Below are 16,504 nucleotides of genomic sequence, written 5' to 3'. Positions count from 1 at the left end.
TCATCTCTGGATAGGTAGGCACATAGATAGTTAGCTGCTTAAGATACCTCAGGACCGACGGCTCATCCTCCGCGCAATCTTTGAACGGTAAGAGGCAAGTCAGTATCCACGTACGGAGTACAATACTGAACTGTATTCCGTCTTGAATTTACTTACCTAATCCGTTCAAAGTTCAGACATTCAAGGTTCCGGCCCCATTCCTTATCCCTCTCATTTTGCCGTCCGTAATTGGCGAGGTATGGGGGATTTGGATATGGAGAATTGGGAGTATCGATATGATGGACGCGGAACGTACTCCGTAGGTAGGTCACTGGTAACACGATTACAGTTTCTCCGTTACCGGATCAGTTCCAGTACAGTAGCAATAACACCTTCCACTTGCCGAACAACTCCCTTTCAACAAGACGGATTTCCCTCATGATGGGTACGGGGAGAGCCAAGTTAGCCAACAAATGCGTAGATTGGAGGACTGCTTTTCACATGATGAGTATCAACGTTAAAACCATCTAGTAGATCAGTCCTCCCTAGGTCGTACTTTGGACTTGTAAATCTGGTAGAGGCCCTACCTAGTGTGACTGTGTGAGTGGTACAGTTAACACTTAACAGTACTTCAGAACTAAGGACCCCCCACTGGACCCCCTTAAGGGACCCAAGGATTTCGCCCTTTGTTGGTAGTGATACTCCGTTGTCTTTGTATGGTCCATGAGAAGACATCCGCGGCGCCTCACAGTCACAGCATAGCGGATGTTAGCAAATGAGAAGTGAAACAGCAATAGAAAGCGATCTTCATCAGTGCGGGTGATTCGACAAGTGATTGGAGTGGTTAGTCTAGCGTACCCAAGGGCAGGTAACTAGCAGCCTAGCCGCGTATACAGAGTAGACATTATTAGACAGGGCTTTTGCAACAAAAAGGGAAGACGGTACGGAACCACGGTAGATACTGCGATCATTCTATGGAGTATGGGGGTGGAAAAAAGGGGACGGGACTGGAAGAGTGAGCGTAAGGAGAAGAAGAAGACATACCTACTCGTACTTCCTCTCTCCCTTCAAAGCTCAACATATCTCCCCCTGTATACCCCGTACTTGGTACTTTCTCTCTACTGTAAAAATTAGGACTCATGACTCCCTCGACACCGTCGCTCAGGGTTTCTCGGCTGTGTCCTCCATTTTGGGTTTGCAGCTTCATGCAAGTGTGATCATTCGGGGACTTTTGAGTTTATTGACCAGATCAGCTAAGAACACGAACAAAGTATCGGGTCCTCAAATCAATAGACAATCGCCGCCGGCAAATGATCCTGTTGGACTAAAATCGCTACGGAGTAACTGTCAAAACAAAAAGTGGAGGTGCAGCTAGTTATTGGCCCAACTGTCGCTCCCTCTGGTCTCGACCTTCTTCTTTGTCTCAGAGCGCTTGGTGATGCGTTACTAGTAGTTAGCTTAGTCTATGTCTAGCTCGCCCGAGAATTAATGAGACAGACAGACAGGCAGGCAGACAGACAGACAAGAGAAAGAGCTTCCTTTTCCTTGACCCTTTCTCCAGCTCCCTGTATAGCTATAGACGAGACAGAGGGAAAAGACAATCCAATCCCTCCTTTCCACCCCTTATCCCCGTTTCACCTCCATTTATGCCCCTCGTTGCTCCTGCAGGGAATTAATAATAATAAAAAAAACACACACACGCACACACACACACGAAAGACGAAAACGAAAGGAAGAAATCCAGTTTGATCACGATCCAACATCCGCTTCATCATGGAATCGCCTGCGTCGTTCGAGTCTTCGTCCTATCGAGGCAATCGTATTGTCGCCTATTTGCAAACGCTAGCCAGAGCTAAGAATGGCTTACCACACGGTGTCCCTGTCTGCGTTTGCCCATCACATACAATCACCACCACGAAGGCTCTCCTCGAACTCGCATCCTTGCTCGGTTCTCATATTGCGATCTTGCAAGTTCATGCAGATATCATCGACGATTGGAGCGACGAAACCGTCCGGCAGCTGACTCTCCTGGCCAAGAGGCACGCATTCTTGATCTGGGAGAGTGGTCGAATCCTTAATGCCACCGTCGATGTTGTTGGAAATCAAAAGTCCGAGTCGAGAGAGGTGAGGAATGAGATGGTGGATTTGATACGGAAGAAATACACCAAGGGTGTTGTCAAGGCGGCCTCGTGGGCGGGCATCGCGACAGCATGGGCATCCGGTGTCGCTGTTGGTAGTCAGGAAGCGGACATTCTGATTCCGACGTTAAAGGCTGCCGCTCGGGAGGCTGTCGCGGACAGCGTGCAGACTATCCGAACCGAGATCACGGCCGTCAACACCCCGAGTGAATCTTATCTGAACGGGCCTGAGGCCGAACTGGAGGAAGACAGCGCCGCGCAACAACATCTGACGCTAGACTATGCTGTGGATGATAGTGGTCTTGGCCTTGCGCTTCGGAAGTCTTCGACTATTTCCCTTACGCAAACCATTACTCAACACACAGAGGATTCGACAGAATCGCTTCTGGACACTGTAACGCAACTACCGCACGAAACGATCTCACAAACAGACATCCAACACATCTCTCATGGCGACGACCTTCCGCCTCCACCTCTTCTGGCACGTGGGCTTGTGCTCTGCCTGCCATCTGTGACCGACACTTCATTCACCCCCGAATACCGACAGAGCTGCCTGGCGGCTGCGCGTGCCAACCAAGACTTTGTCTTGGGATTTATATGCAGTGAGCCATGGCACATCGTATCTCAACACGATGGTATCTTCAATGACCAGTCCTCTGAGTGGGATGAGCGCAATGGTTGCGAACCATACAGCTCGGATGAAACACCGGCATGCCTTGCTATCTTCTCCGTCATCTCCCACAAAATCAACATGCTGGCGGGCCACGATGATGGGGATGAGAGCGATGAGGAAATGAGCCCGACCACCCCGGTGGCTCCAAGCTTACCGTCGAGGATCACGAGCCCACTAGCGTCAAAGCTGCATACTATCGTCGGGCAGGCGATCAAACTCCGAGAAACTACCATGAAGCATACGGTGAATGGACAATTGAGCTCGAACTTGTGGAATTCCACTCGGGTCATGCACGTTCCCGTGGTGTCATTACCCTGATCATTACGATCTGCTATTCTTGTTTCTCGATGATGCATAGATTTGATCTCATTGTTGATTACTAATAGCGATATATATACTTTTCCAGACTGTTTACGGCCAGAATCTGTCTTTTTGAATATGGAGTTACGGGACGCGAGGAATGTTTGTGATCATATGGAGCAACAGTGTTTGGGAATCCGACCTCTCTGATATGCGCTGAATTTCAATCACAATTACTTTGCTACTGGAAGAACATGCGACTTTATAGCCCCATAATTTCCAATAATCCATGAATACCTTTTGATTCTCTTGTGTTTGTGGAGTCTACATGAGATAGCAATCTGTCACATGACTTGTCGCCTAATGAGGCGATTATCGACAATGATTTCAGACATCCACGTATAAACATCATTCATGCTATTTACACCAGCCAAGGGTCATTGATCTTACCTCTTCCGCTTATAAAGATATATAGCCGCATTTTGTATGTCCCGAAACTGGGTTTCTTCCAATATCGCCATGTTAACAACTCCTACCAGATAGGAAGCAGGCTATGTTCAATCGAACATCACCTTGGGTGAATTATGAATCAAGGATAGAAATCAAAGATCCAGATTCGCGTTTTGGAAGAGACTTCTTGCTTAAGACGTACCTAACACTTGCCTTCAGCTTGATGTGCTCGTGCCCCTAGAGACCATTACTAGTTAAAGACCTGGAGGAACATACTCCCAGCATGAGCTCAGAGAAACACATGCCATCATCTGATGGAACTAGAGCCTCGATTCAGAGTCTACCTCTCTGGGCAGCGGCCAATTCTACCCCAAGCTCCCTTCAGGTCAGTGATCCTTCAACGGCGAACGGTGACGGAGAAGTGGATCATCAGCCGCACCAGCCTGAGCAAGATGCAAAAGCTCTCGTGCATCGTGGGGATGTGATTCTTCAGTATACTTCCACGGAGTCGTCCAGATCAAATCCTCCTCGGACAGTCATACATCGCTGGCAGGTTTCCAGCGAGGATCTAGTGAAAAACAGCCCGTATTTCCGGGCTCTCCTCGACCCCAACAAGTTTTCAGAAGGAAGGCACTTCATGCAGCAAAGGACTATATGGAGTCAAAGGCAAGCTCCTGAGATAGAGCAGGACGAACATGGCCAGTTGCCCGGTTCCAACGGAAATGCCTTGCATATTACTCAGCCGACAATCCGTTTGCCAGATGATCAATTCCTGTCCAACCCCGGCGCGGACGCTATTGAGTTGTTTCTAAAGATCTTGTCGTATAACTCGTTCGCCGATGATACGAAACATCAATTTGATGCCGAGTTGAGATCTCAGCCGACCTCTCTAGTTGCAAGATTAGTAGAGACAGGGGATGCCTTGAATTCCCCGCATGCGGTGCGAGACGCTCTGCGAAGATCGACATATGTCTACGGAAAGGGGAAAATCTCACTTTCAAAGTTTGATACTGCGCTGCTGAAGCTGAGTGAAGATCGAATCCGGCAGAGTATAATTATCGCGAGGTTCCTGGACGATCAGCATGTTTTTCATGTCATGACCCATGCTCTTATTGTGATCGGTTCGAGGCACTGGGTCAACGGTATCGAGAACCATTCTCCTGGTCCTTTGCAGTGGACATATCTACCCGACGGTCTTGAAGGTAAGGTCGACATTGAACTTCTCGCTCTCTAAAAACCCTGAAACTAACAAAACTCCCAGAGGAACTCTTCTACAGACGCCAATGCGTCCTAAACACCATCGCAGATCTACAAGCATACTTCCTTCGCGCCTACGGCGCCCTCGAAGAAACCCCCGACCACGAGCCAAAAGCCAACGCTCCAACACTCCCAGGCTTCACATCCACCCTCCAACCGCGCCAATTCCAATGCCGCTGCGGATACGGCAACTCCAACGCCTGCGACGCATTCCATCTCGGCCAGATGATCCGCTTCTTCACCCTGCGCACAAAAACCATCTTCCTCGGCTCCAGCCTCCTAGACCCAGACTTCAGCCCCGAGGCCTTGGATGACACCGAGCACAGCCGCGAGCCGCCAGGCTTCCCCGCACCCGGCCCCCCAGCGGACATCACAGCGGTCATCTCCGCCCTGAAGCAGTGCCCGGACTACCAGCTCGACGCAAACCACATCGGCTGCGGTGTGCGCCGGCGCTTCGTCCCGCCGCTGGACTGCATTGAGCGGTTTGTAGGTGACGGGCGCGGCTTACTGGGTGTCGAGCTACGGTCGTGGGATGCGAGGAGCTGGCGCCTTGCGTCTGGGTCATGGGCGAACCGCTCGCGCGCCAGGGCGGCCGTCGTGGAGATCCGAGTCTCGAAGATTGTTGCTGTGCGTGCTACGCCGTCGGGCTTGCTACGCGCGAGCTCCCAGGAGGAGAATGCGCGATTTTTCTTCACGGCGCGGAAGAGGAACTGGGAGGCTTGATCCTTGATCCTTCATCCCTGATGGTGACGCAGATGTAACTGCATAAGGCACTCGGACTAGAATCGGACATAGACGCCCCCATGACTCTTCTTTATGTCATGTTTACGCTTATATCATACACGATCTAGAACATTGCATCGCAGTGCTCGGTTGAATCTCAACAAGCGCTGCTACTGATACAGCGCTTCTTAGAGATGTATATACTGAAAGAATGATAGTGTATATTGTGAAACAAGTGAGGGAAGATTATCTCCCTGTGGATTCGTCTATGTGTACCATGCACTGCCTTGCGGCTGTCTCTTTGTGTATGGCAGCAGTGGGCCTCTCTAAGTGCTCTGGGATACTGAGTAATGAGTATTTCAATGATGAGCGAGGATTGCATCGAATCCATGATGACGCCCTATGCACCTAAATGCCAAAATTACTGTATTCATTAAGAGAGAGGGCAAAAAGCGCAGAGATGTGCATAATCAAAATGCCAGTCTATAGCAGGGTAAGGTTTGTATCGACCCCTTTCAGAACCGTTTCATGGTGGCGCTGAAGAAGAAAAGATGGAAAGGAAGCAATGACTTTTGTGAAGCTGATGGAGCAAATCATGCAAAGATCGATCCACTTTTTCTGAAACTTTAGACTGTCAATCTTATTTAAATCCCAATTGCTCTTCGGCTCGTTATTCTTTCCAGAAGATTGGGTCGCTCCAGAAACACCCCAGATCAAGGTCCATATTGTTCCCCGGGGGGAAGAAAGACCCCGTGATTTGACCTGTATCTGTGTCACAGGGGAAAAGGTCATCAAATGTATTGCCTCCTGTTGCTGATTTATCGGTCTTCATGAAGTCAAATATATCCGATGAGTCGAGTCCGAAGGGTACCGAGCCGGACAGAGATGTGTCTGACTCGTTCATTGGGGAACAAGCCATTGAATCCAGCTCCGTAGCAATATTATCAGCACTAGCTGAAGCCATGGCTGCTGCTGCTGGAGTATCAAACTGAGCATCGGGTGTCGCATCACCACTAGGCTCGCCAGTTGCCAAGACATCTCCAATTTCGACCCCGACGTGCGGTGCGAGACGTCTCAGGAAGCCGTCACACAGTCTCCAGGCTCTTTCGGATGCCAGACTAAATCTCGACATCATGGACAGCCATTCCAGTGCCTTCTTGGCTGCTTTAGAAACCATGGATGCTTTCTCTGGGACGTGTTGGGCGTGAAAAGCAAGCTCGAGAAGCAGGATCGTGGCGGACTGCATGAGGTAGTGCAATATGCACCACCACGGAGAGAGCTTGAAGAGCAATGCGGCATCTGGAGTATCCGGAAACAGTGTCAACATGTGACAGGCTGATTCGACACACTCTGCCGCAGTCTTGCTGCAAAACTCAAGAGTCTTTTCACCGTGCGGACGGGCCGAGTCCAACCGGCAGAGACATGGTCTTGTTATGCCGATCTTCGTGCTATAAAATAACAGAGCAAGGCTCATTCGTTGACTTGCGGGGCACTGGGATGTCTGAGTCGAAGTGAAGTCGTATGCAGCAGGAAGATTCATGAACCACGAATCAAGCTCAAGCATGAGGCTTTGTATTGTAAATTCTTTGCTGGGCCAAGGGGAATGCATTACTTCAGAGCCATAGAGTTTGGCTGTCATCCTTTTGTTGATCGAGGTGAGAGTGGTGAGCTGAAGAAAATAGAGCGACATACACGGAGCCAAGCTCTTTAGGTATTCAACCATATTAATTTCCGAGTCCTTTGGACTGCTTCTCGTGTCAGTTGAATCATGGTCAAGGGAGGAGCCTAAATCGGATGCGCTGGAGCAGACTGATGGAATCCGTTCTAGCTGGCTAGAATTGCATCTCAGAGCATCACCTATCATACGCACCACCTCTTCCTTCTGAAAATCGCACTCATCGAAGGGAACTGGTAGAGGAGTGGTACTTGAGCTGTCCAATATGCACGAGGGTCTTCCTGTCATCACACAGAGGAGATGATCCAATGTGTACAGGGACCACCAAACCCGATATCTGATCTCCTTGGAGGTATCTGAGGTGCAGACGCCTACGTTCCGTAGGTGCAACCCCAGGGCAAAGGCCCCCCGTATCGCACTTCCGGACAGTTTCCATGCCCTGTGTTGGACTGTAAGCAAGGATATGCGGATCCAGATTATATAATTCTCTGGCTATGTGGAAGCCATGAGAACATACCGGTTAATGTGACCTGACGCCAGCAAATAGAAAGATGTTAACCCCTCCACTTGTAATTGTTGCAAATCGGGATGATGCAGTAGCTGGTCATCCAAGCTCAAAGCTCTCGCTTTCGAGAAATACTTCATATCATCATCCTCGTCGCCTTTCCAGTCGGCATCGGTCAGATGGGCGTATTTTGCAGCAATGGCGAAAATAAGATTCAGGATGGCAAGCCATTTTCTGCCCGGCTTTAGTGACGGCTGATTGAAGAATACTTGAAACTGCGATACGAAGGTTGAGATCCCAATAATAGGGAAGGAAGGATGCACTGAATGCAGATATTCGTTTAAGAGCTTGGTCGCAGTATCTCTCGACGGAACATCACTAGTATCAAGCGGTTCAATGGCAGGTATATCTAGATCATCGAGGTAGTAGTTAGAAGAAGCAACCAAAGGGTCACTCTGCCCATCAGGCCGCGGTGTCAAGGACGGCGACGGCATGCCATTGTCGTCGACCATATCCCCACTTTTAGGGGCCCAAGTCTCGCATTCTTGGTTAACTTCTTTGTTTAACTTTTGAAGCCAAGTGATCACTGAGCTTTTGCCAATATAACCTGTTGCTCGAGCGGTTTCATCTCTGTTGAAGTCCTCCTTGGTATGATCGACAACCTCATGGGGGCCAACCGAGGATTGGCGTGACGGAGGGTCGGAGCCAGGGTTCCATGGCAGTTTCTGCTCTTCTGCTGAAGTAGTAGACATATCGGATGACATGTTAAGATCGAGAGGTGCTCCCTGCTATTGCTTAGCACAGTATATTAACTAAGCAATATTCACTCGTACCGCTGCCAGCGCGAGGCTCATCAACCTTTCATCGGAGACACCAAATCGACTACTCAGCTTCCTGATAACATCCTCATACGCTTGGACCTTTGCTGACAAGCTTGCTAGTTGTCTGAGAGGCGTTAATGAAGGTACCTCGTGTGAGCAAATATCAATAGTCAGCGATCACCTTTTCGACTTTTCTCTTTTCCCGTCTGTATAACAGCAGATTATCCCAGCCTCACGACAATTCCGACAACCAGACTTATCTCCAGTACATTTTGTCTTTCTCTGCCTACAGGACTCGCATGCCCGGCGTACATGGCGGCGATGAAATCTTCCTGGCGATGTGAAGGCAGATTCAGCTCCCTCGGTCAACCTGGGGATAGCCATCTTACGACTGCCTAGCCGGTCCGCATCATTGTCTGACAAGCGAGGCAGCGAGCCCTCCTGCGAAAATATGAGTCAACTGATCTATGTCGCAGAGAAAGAAGATATGGCTTACCACTTGAGGCAGTTGGGCAAAGTTCTCGGTATCAGAACAAGGTAGCTTGAAGAGAGTCGATTGATCCGCCCAAGACTGAAAAGGTAAACCACTCATTGTGATTTTGCAAAAAGATCTTTTCTTTTCGGCTTAAGTCCCTCGGTGGAATATCCACAGTAGTATACCGAACAGGTTGTTGGCCTTGTATTTAGAAAGAAATCCGAAGGATAGCAGGGAGGTTCACCGTGCTATCATTATGTCAGGTATACTTAACAGAGCAATATACGTTTCTCACTACCGCTGGGTATCCTGCGGTGGTCAAGCAAAGTCATACACGATCTTTAGTCTAGGTAAGGTCAATGGCCATATGGTAAGCAGAAGCCGTATTATGAAGATGAAATCGGTCATGAGCAGCAATAGACGATCTTATCCATATCGCTGGTTTCCATACCCCAAGATTTGAGACCGGAATATAAGTGCGAGTGGAGAATGCCCCCGTAGTCCTTTAAGTAAGGTATAGTCCGTGATGTGTGAAAAGCTGGAGCCAATCCCTCTGAATCTAGAACGGCCAGAGCATGAACGAAAAGCACAAATACTCTGGGAGCCCAATCAGCATCTTGCTTGACCCCATGAGTCTGGACCACAGTGTGGCAACCTTAATTAAGATGGACGTGGATTTGATATTGCCTCCTACGCATCAGGGGAACAGCAGGACCGTGAGTAGAACATCAACGGGAGAGCGCAAACCCTGCTGCTCATCACACGCATTGCCTCTCTCGAGAGTTCAATCAGTTATTGCCTCTTCTCGAACTCGTGTACTCGAGTATTCCTCGGCACTATGGCAAATAACTGCTACCACGCAGGAGTCTCGAGAGCTGGTGAGTCTGGAACATTCGCTCGACCAGCAGATCGAGTAATGCTTATCTTGCCTCCGCTTTTCCATGGCCCGTATAGCATGCTGTCGAGAAGGCTTTCGTGTCTGAGCCTAGTAGACGTTATCCTCGCTCGGCGACGCCGAGAGGTGCAAAAAGCTCCCGGGGATCGAGACATACTCCCAACGCAAATTTAACCCTTCGTCAGCAGCTGCGAGTGCATCATGCATACCCAGGTACCTCTTCATTTTACCGTGACGGGTAAACTAGACGCATTCCATGGTGTTTCCCTCCTTCATCGGGAAACGCCCCCACCCGTGCCTCAAGCTGACGTTGGTCCTTGAAGGCATAGTGGCGTGATGACCGAGGGCTAGCAGCGTGAGAGCCAGTGGTTCCTGTTTCAGTAGCAATCCAATGATATGCACTTGTGAGAGTGTGATGACGGTCATCTCGCGAAAGGAACATGGTGAACTTCCATGGAAGAATCGAAGGACACAAGTGAGATTGTTTGGGGAGTAGGTAGTGCCTGGCAGAACACTGTCAGCCTATGTTCCATGTCTCTTCTAGGGACTGCCATGGGTCAACAGTTGCTTATTTGCACCTACCCTTCCGTGGTTCTCGATGTTGTGGTTAAGTTCGAGAAGATTATAATACTGACGTCTATAAACAAGTGAGCTGAAATGACCAAGCATCGACGACATCGACACAGCTGGTAGGAAGGAGCTATCAAGAAGGGCAAATCATGGGTTGAATTCGCCCCAATTATAAACCATTACTATTGATGAAGCTGACGATAAAAATGGAATGGTTGAAGCAGGGGAAGGAGCAAGCAATATCGACTCCAGCACTGGTGCAATAGCACCTCAATGTCAAGCTTTGAGGCCGGGTCTTCGCATTATTTGGGTCGAATAAATCTGAATTTGGAAGAGCTGTCTCTCATTTTCATTAGAATCTAATTTCGCTTCCGATTTTGTATAATCATTGTATTGGAATAGGGGGTAAAGAAAGCAACAACAAAAAAGCTCAGACGAGAAGAAGAGAATAAACCGTGGTGATCCAAAGGCAATCCGAACGTCATTAGTACTCTATACAATCCGGGAAGGATGGGAATTATTCGATAACGTAGCCCTCTGCAATGCTTCTCACGTCCTTTGAGAATCCAGTGCTCTCCCCTTCCTCGAGCAGCGAGACGTCGGTCACATCGACCTCGACAAAGGGAGTAGCCTTAGAGAAGCGCACATTCATCGGGAAGAACTCATTCTCGTCACCCTCACCAGCTGATTCAAATTCAAAGCTACCGGAAGCGTTCGTCTCATCCACGGTGCCAATGTTCCAGTCCAGGCTATCTCCAGAAACCTCGTACACAGCATCGAAGCTTGATACGATCGGCTCTGTGGCTCCAAATGGTATCGTGACGACGACATCCCTCAAGGTATCAGAACCTGTGAGCTCATACTCCACAGTGACAGTAGTAGAGTTAGAATCCTTATTCACCCACACCGTGAATGTGATGGGGAGGATGTCAGCATTATCTGATCCTGAGCTAGCAACGCGCCACCGAAGGACACCGATTGAGTTGTTGGCTGGGAAACGCTTGGTTGTGTCCTTCAATTGGATGACCGAGGTGTTGGTGAAGACGGCTTTGTCAACATTTGGATGGGTACGGAACTGCGCGCCATGCGTTGGGTTGGCCAGCAAGTCCAACTTCAGCTTTGTGAAAGAAGGATCGGAGATACGAAGTTGGAGGTCACCCTTAACTTCAAACGACTTCAAAGCACCTTCACGGGTAAGTTTGGCGGAGATTGTCTCGGCGATAGTAATGTGGATAGGCTCTCGATCGGCAGACAGAGAGGCACGAGCGGAAGATGCTTGCTCCACAGGGGTTGAGATTTGAGGGGTCACCAAAGGACTCGATTCCTCCGCTTCAGGGCCTAAATCACCTCGAACTTTCTCGTAGATATCTGTAGCTTTAGATTTTTTGCCAAGCTGCATTCCTTTTCCGCGTGTGGGCAGTGGTCTAACAAATTGGCTTTGATAAGCGATGGTTCGGCTTTGTGAGGAGAGAAAATGCATACTTAGCAAATGTCTTCTTCTTCTCTGCTTCGTATGAGTCGTACGTGTCGGGAACCGCAGGACGAGACGGAGGAGTGTAGACAGGATAAGTTGGAGTCCTAGGAGCCATGGCACGACCACTACGAGCCGCCTCTTTGCGTTGCATCTCCAGTTGTTTCGCCTTCCTTTTGCGCTCCTCGCTAGCCTCAAGCTCTTTGTTCTGTTGATCAATATCAGCAACCTATCACATCCGAGAGTAGTCGTGTCTGGTACCCTTTCAATAATCTCCTGTATTCTCTCTTCGTGACTTTCCATTTCCAAAAATGTCTTGATCTGGGAAAGCGACAGATTCTCCCGGTAACCAAGTGTCACTATCTCGTCAAAAGCGCTGAGCAATTCAAAAGCATTGCGAACAATTTCTCGCTCGTCCAAGCTTTTGCAGATGCTTGTGGTCACCTGAGCAAAAAGGTGAAGACTATCGATATCCTGAAGGATGTTCGATTGGCGGTTTGTAATGAGAACGATGTATAGCTCGTCGAGAGGCTGGTACACAAAGCGGACATTGTCTTGTTCAACAGTAGTGTGCTGCGTTCCGGAATCAGCCAGCTTAGGGAACGATGCGAGCAAGGCTTCGATTCTGGAGCGGGCAATCTCGCGAAATTGACGTGAGAGGACTGCCTTGCCCCCGCGGGTGCATATCGACGCGGCGAGAACAACCTGTTGTGCGCGCCTGTCAGCACGGATTTGGTTTATTGCGCAAAAGTAAAGCTTACCATGACTGCCCACAGAAAATTGATTAATGCTCGGGTCAATGGTTGATAAGATAGTGGCAGTGTTGCTTGATTTGGAGGACGTTGTTTGGACCTTGGGGATGTCTCCTACAACGAAGCCGGAGTCGCTTGCTGTTCTCTTCGGTCCCTGTTGGTCCGTGCACTTGCGCTATCCCCCTCGCTTACCACAGCACAAGAAGCTTCTCTGCTTGCAACCTTCTATGGAGTCCATCTTCACTCATCAGCACAAGCACGAACCTCATTTCCCTTCTCTATTTGACAGGCAGAACTAGTGGCAGAGCGTAATGATTATCTTTGTATTGATCAGCTCTCCTTTTGTTTAGAGAAGAAGCTTGTGTGTGGCACCTCGTCCCACCCTCTTCCCCTTCGAAAAAATATCTAAGACGCCACGCCGAAACTTTTTAAGCCTATTAGCGTCGACCCAACCAAATCAGATAGCGTTCCCTTGACGCGCCTTTGCGATGACCACCGCATCTTCGTTAACTTTTAGCAGCATGGAGGCGCCTGTGCTCGATGACACGATGGAGATGGCCTCTCCTTATCAGGGCCATGCAGACGATTTCGATATTGACCTCGATGTCATGGAAGACCAAGCCTCAACTACCGACAAGGATATGACCGCGGCCGACGACTACCCAGATACTTTACAAGACGCAGATTTTGCTGACGAAGGAGCAAAAGACGCTGACATGATGGATGACATCGCCGAACCGGCTATGGTCGATGCCGATGATCAATATCAAGAGGCGGATCGAAACACGGAGATGCAGTACGCGGAAGAATCATACGAGGAAGAAATGCTAGAAGACGATTATGTGGATCATACCGATACTTCGGTTCCTGAGATTCAAGAAGCTGAGGCCTTTGGAAACACAAATCAACCGAACATACAAGAGGTGGGCCCGCCTGCAGATACAGTCACCGAGAATAATGGTGAAGAAGTTGCAATTGAGGTTTATGCGGAGACGGAGGCTGAAGAACGCCGCGAAGGAGGTGAAGAATCACAGAACGCCGTTGGTGAGCACGCCGATAGCGCAGACGAACCTTCCGACATGAAGAAGCCTGAAACCATTGAGGAGAGTAGCAACGACCACACTAATGAAGCAGATCAGTTGAATCTTCAGCAAGCTGAGCATGGAGACAAAGAGATCATCAGCTCGAGCGTACAGCCACTCGAAAGCGAAGACGCTCGTGGCAGCCCGATAACACACCCCCTTGAGGAGCGTGAAGTATCAGAGGAAAATTCAGGTGGACAAACAATAGAAGAAGCGAAATTGAACGAGCCTGGACAGGAAACTCGGCATGAGTCTGAATTAGCGATTCATGAGGTTCTGCACACTGTCAAAGTCTATTATCAAGATAACGAGATTTCGTTGTTTCCTCCTCGTGAGGGCGACTCGTCAGAGACATTTTTCCTCGAAAATGAGGCTCTTGCTTACGAGTCTCTTGAAAAACTTTTCGAGTCTTGTCGTGAGGTGCTCTACGAGCATATCGGAGAGAACGAAGTTCTTGTTTTCGACATTGAGTCATTAAATATGCAGATAGCCGAAGTGAGTACTCAACTACCAGTGTTCATGACGTGCATGCTAACATTATAATTTAGGACTCTTCGCATGTTGCTAAGGTAACTTTACACCAGATCATCGATGTTTACCTACGTCTTTGCCATAACGATGGTATCGATACGCCAGAGCCCCTCTACCTTACATTGAGTACCAAACTGAATATCTCTGCGGAGATCTCGGATTTACTTCTAGCTGCAAATCAAGGAAAGGGTCTTTCTGAGATACATCTCTGGGATGAATATCAGGAGGTCGACGACGTGCCGGATGAATTGCACGAAACTCATGACCAGGAAGACTATGACCGGGAAGAAGGACCCCAAGAGTTCCACCAGGACGCAGCGGATGATCATGAGAGCGATGATCATGAGAGCCACGTCCATGAATCTCAGACTGGAGGGGAAGAAGTTGAGCCTAGTCATCAGGTGCAGCACGCCAGCTCTGCATCTCACGTGAAGGAAGCCGAAGAAGGCGATTCCTCTGCCTTGGTAGATCAGAAAACCAGAGCTACTTCAGAGGTTGCCGTTCCTGGGGCCGATTCAGGGGAGGAGGGCGCAGTTGAGGAAGAGGGTGAAGTTGAGGAAGAGGGCGAAGTTGAGGAAGAGGGCGAAGTTGAGGAAGAGGGCGAAGTTGAGGAAGAGGGCGAAGTTGAGGAAGAGGGCGAAGTTGAGGAAGAGGGCGAAGTTGAGGAAGAGGGCGAAGTTGAGGAAGAGGGCGAAGTTGAGGAAGAGGGTGAGGTTGAAGCCGATGATCCCGAAACTGTTGATCAGGAGCTTGGTCCTTCTGGTTCTCCATATGAAGCATCATACGACTCCGAAGAGCTAAGGACAGAAACCACTGCGACTATGAACCACTTGCCAGGAGTTGATGAGGTTGATGCGGAAGATGTTGGTGACTTGATAATTCATGATGAGTCAGCTGAAGACGATGCAACTGAGCAAACCGAGGGCGAAGATTATTCTGAAGGCGACCATGATGAAAAGTCTGTTGTTGCTGATGGATCGAGTGACCATGCTGCTCAACCACATGCTGGTGATCCAACTGATTCTAGTGTCGAAGAACCCCGCGCTGAACAACCGGAACATCAGGCCCCATGGGCTGACAAGGCCGCCGGTATCGCTGAAGACTACGGAGATGCCTTTGAAGAAACCTCTGTGACTGATACCGGCGATATTCTACACGAAGAGGAAGGCTCTGCTGCAGACCTGCAGTTGCAAAATACCAGAGGCCGAAACACTCCTAACGCTACCGATGACTCGCTTGACCTAGCAGAAGAGCTATTCCGGAGCCCTTCGAGGGATGGAAAAAACGAGGATGGAAATGCTCCAGAATTCGGGGAGATGCATGAGGATATTGAGAACACTACCCAGTCCCACGTTTCTCAACAGGATATCGAAGAGTTGCCACTCGATGACGAAGAATATATCGATTTGGGGCTTCTTGATGTTCCAGAGGCAGTCAGCGAACCACCGGCTGCTGACTCGAAACCAAATGCGAGCGGCTCTACGAAACGACCTCGCGCGTTGGAAGACGAAATCGAATTCGCGGAAGCGTCAACCCCCGACCTCAAACGCTCTCGATCCTCGTGATTCTAATTCCTTCACCTTTCACAATGAACCCCTCCCTGGCACCCATACATCACATTCAAGCGCTCATACTTCCATCTAACACTACCAGCTGTCCATCCCGCGCTGGATTCGATTACAGGCCTACAACACGTGCTGATAACTGCAAATTCATCCAGGAGATCATTATGGATAAAAGGTCAGCAATCTATGGTTCATTAAGGTACGTACCACTCTTTTCATCTTGCTATTGTTCGAATTATTTCTCCCGTCTCCGGTATCCTTCCAGAGGCGCATCCTTGGTGCTCCGGAGGCAAGCCAAGTTTCTGGCTGCCTTATTATCAGGTTTGTATGTGATATCTTTTGTGTGTTTGAAGTATATGTGTTGTCGTTTCTGCTCTTCCATGGGGTTTTGGCATACGAGATACCTTCGGTTTGCAGGTTTACTCTGGGCGTCGCCATGCCCGGATCAGGCGTGGCTGCAATGCTCAATACAGAGATATCCCTTGTTTGATATTTTAGATGGCATCTAGCATCGGTGTCGGCGTGATGGTTTGATTATTTCTCCCGCGTTTGCTGTGCTGGACAGGACAAAATGATACCGGGTTTCTATCTATTTCCGGAACGGCTCGAACCAAGGTCATTCGAAGCTATACCAGTAGTTGA

The 16,504-nt window shown here is 49.2% G+C and overlaps 5 protein-coding genes across 5 annotated transcripts, besides 4 other annotated features; 3 read left to right on the top strand and 2 right to left on the bottom strand.

Annotated features, from left to right (window-relative positions):
* Positions 1-1,470: 1,470 nt before the first annotated feature.
* Positions 1,471-1,503: a microsatellite.
* A 166-nt stretch (positions 1,504-1,669) lies between these two features.
* Positions 1,670-1,693: a microsatellite.
* Positions 1,694-1,752: 59 nt separating this feature from the next.
* On the top strand, positions 1,753-3,108 carry ACLA_019530 (uncharacterized protein; the record flags this gene model as incomplete). Its single annotated transcript, XM_001268673.1, has 1 exon — positions 1,753-3,108. One exon carries the CDS (start codon positions 1,753-1,755, stop codon positions 3,106-3,108), a length of 1,356 nt encoding a protein of 451 aa, XP_001268674.1.
* A 715-nt stretch (positions 3,109-3,823) lies between these two features.
* On the top strand, positions 3,824-5,520 carry ACLA_019520 (uncharacterized protein; the record flags this gene model as incomplete). The annotated part of the gene is made up of 2 exons (XM_001268672.1): positions 3,824-4,742; positions 4,802-5,520. 2 exons carry the CDS (start codon positions 3,824-3,826, stop codon positions 5,518-5,520), a joined length of 1,638 nt encoding a protein of 545 aa, XP_001268673.1.
* Positions 5,521-6,190: 670 nt separating this feature from the next.
* Positions 6,191-8,905, bottom strand: ACLA_019510 (CeGAL family transcription factor; the record flags this gene model as incomplete). The annotated part of the gene is made up of 4 exons (XM_001268671.1): positions 6,191-7,634; positions 7,713-8,485; positions 8,534-8,645; positions 8,703-8,905. 4 exons carry the CDS (start codon positions 8,903-8,905, stop codon positions 6,191-6,193), a joined length of 2,532 nt encoding a protein of 843 aa, XP_001268672.1.
* A 2,073-nt stretch (positions 8,906-10,978) lies between these two features.
* Positions 10,979-12,953, bottom strand: ACLA_019500 (coatomer subunit delta; the record flags this gene model as incomplete). The annotated part of the gene is made up of 4 exons (XM_001268670.1): positions 10,979-11,885; positions 11,944-12,140; positions 12,194-12,650; positions 12,877-12,953. The coding sequence occupies 4 exons, from the start codon at positions 12,951-12,953 to the stop codon at positions 10,979-10,981; spliced, it is 1,638 nt and encodes a 545-aa protein (XP_001268671.1).
* Positions 12,954-13,172: 219 nt separating this feature from the next.
* Positions 13,173-15,862, top strand: ACLA_019490 (uncharacterized protein; the record flags this gene model as incomplete). The annotated part of the gene is made up of 2 exons (XM_001268669.1): positions 13,173-14,261; positions 14,315-15,862. The coding sequence occupies 2 exons, from the start codon at positions 13,173-13,175 to the stop codon at positions 15,860-15,862; spliced, it is 2,637 nt and encodes an 878-aa protein (XP_001268670.1).
* Positions 14,619-14,647: a microsatellite.
* Positions 14,823-15,006: a microsatellite.
* Positions 15,863-16,504: the final 642 nt, after the last annotated feature.

The sequence above is a fragment of the Aspergillus clavatus genome, genomic scaffold, assembly GCF_000002715.2.
Source record: "Aspergillus clavatus NRRL 1 1099423829805 genomic scaffold, whole genome shotgun sequence".
Lineage (NCBI taxonomy): Eukaryota > Fungi > Ascomycota > Eurotiomycetes > Eurotiales > Aspergillaceae > Aspergillus > Aspergillus clavatus.
Note: the sequence above shows the minus strand (reverse complement) of the source record. Positions and strands in the feature narration are given on the sequence as shown.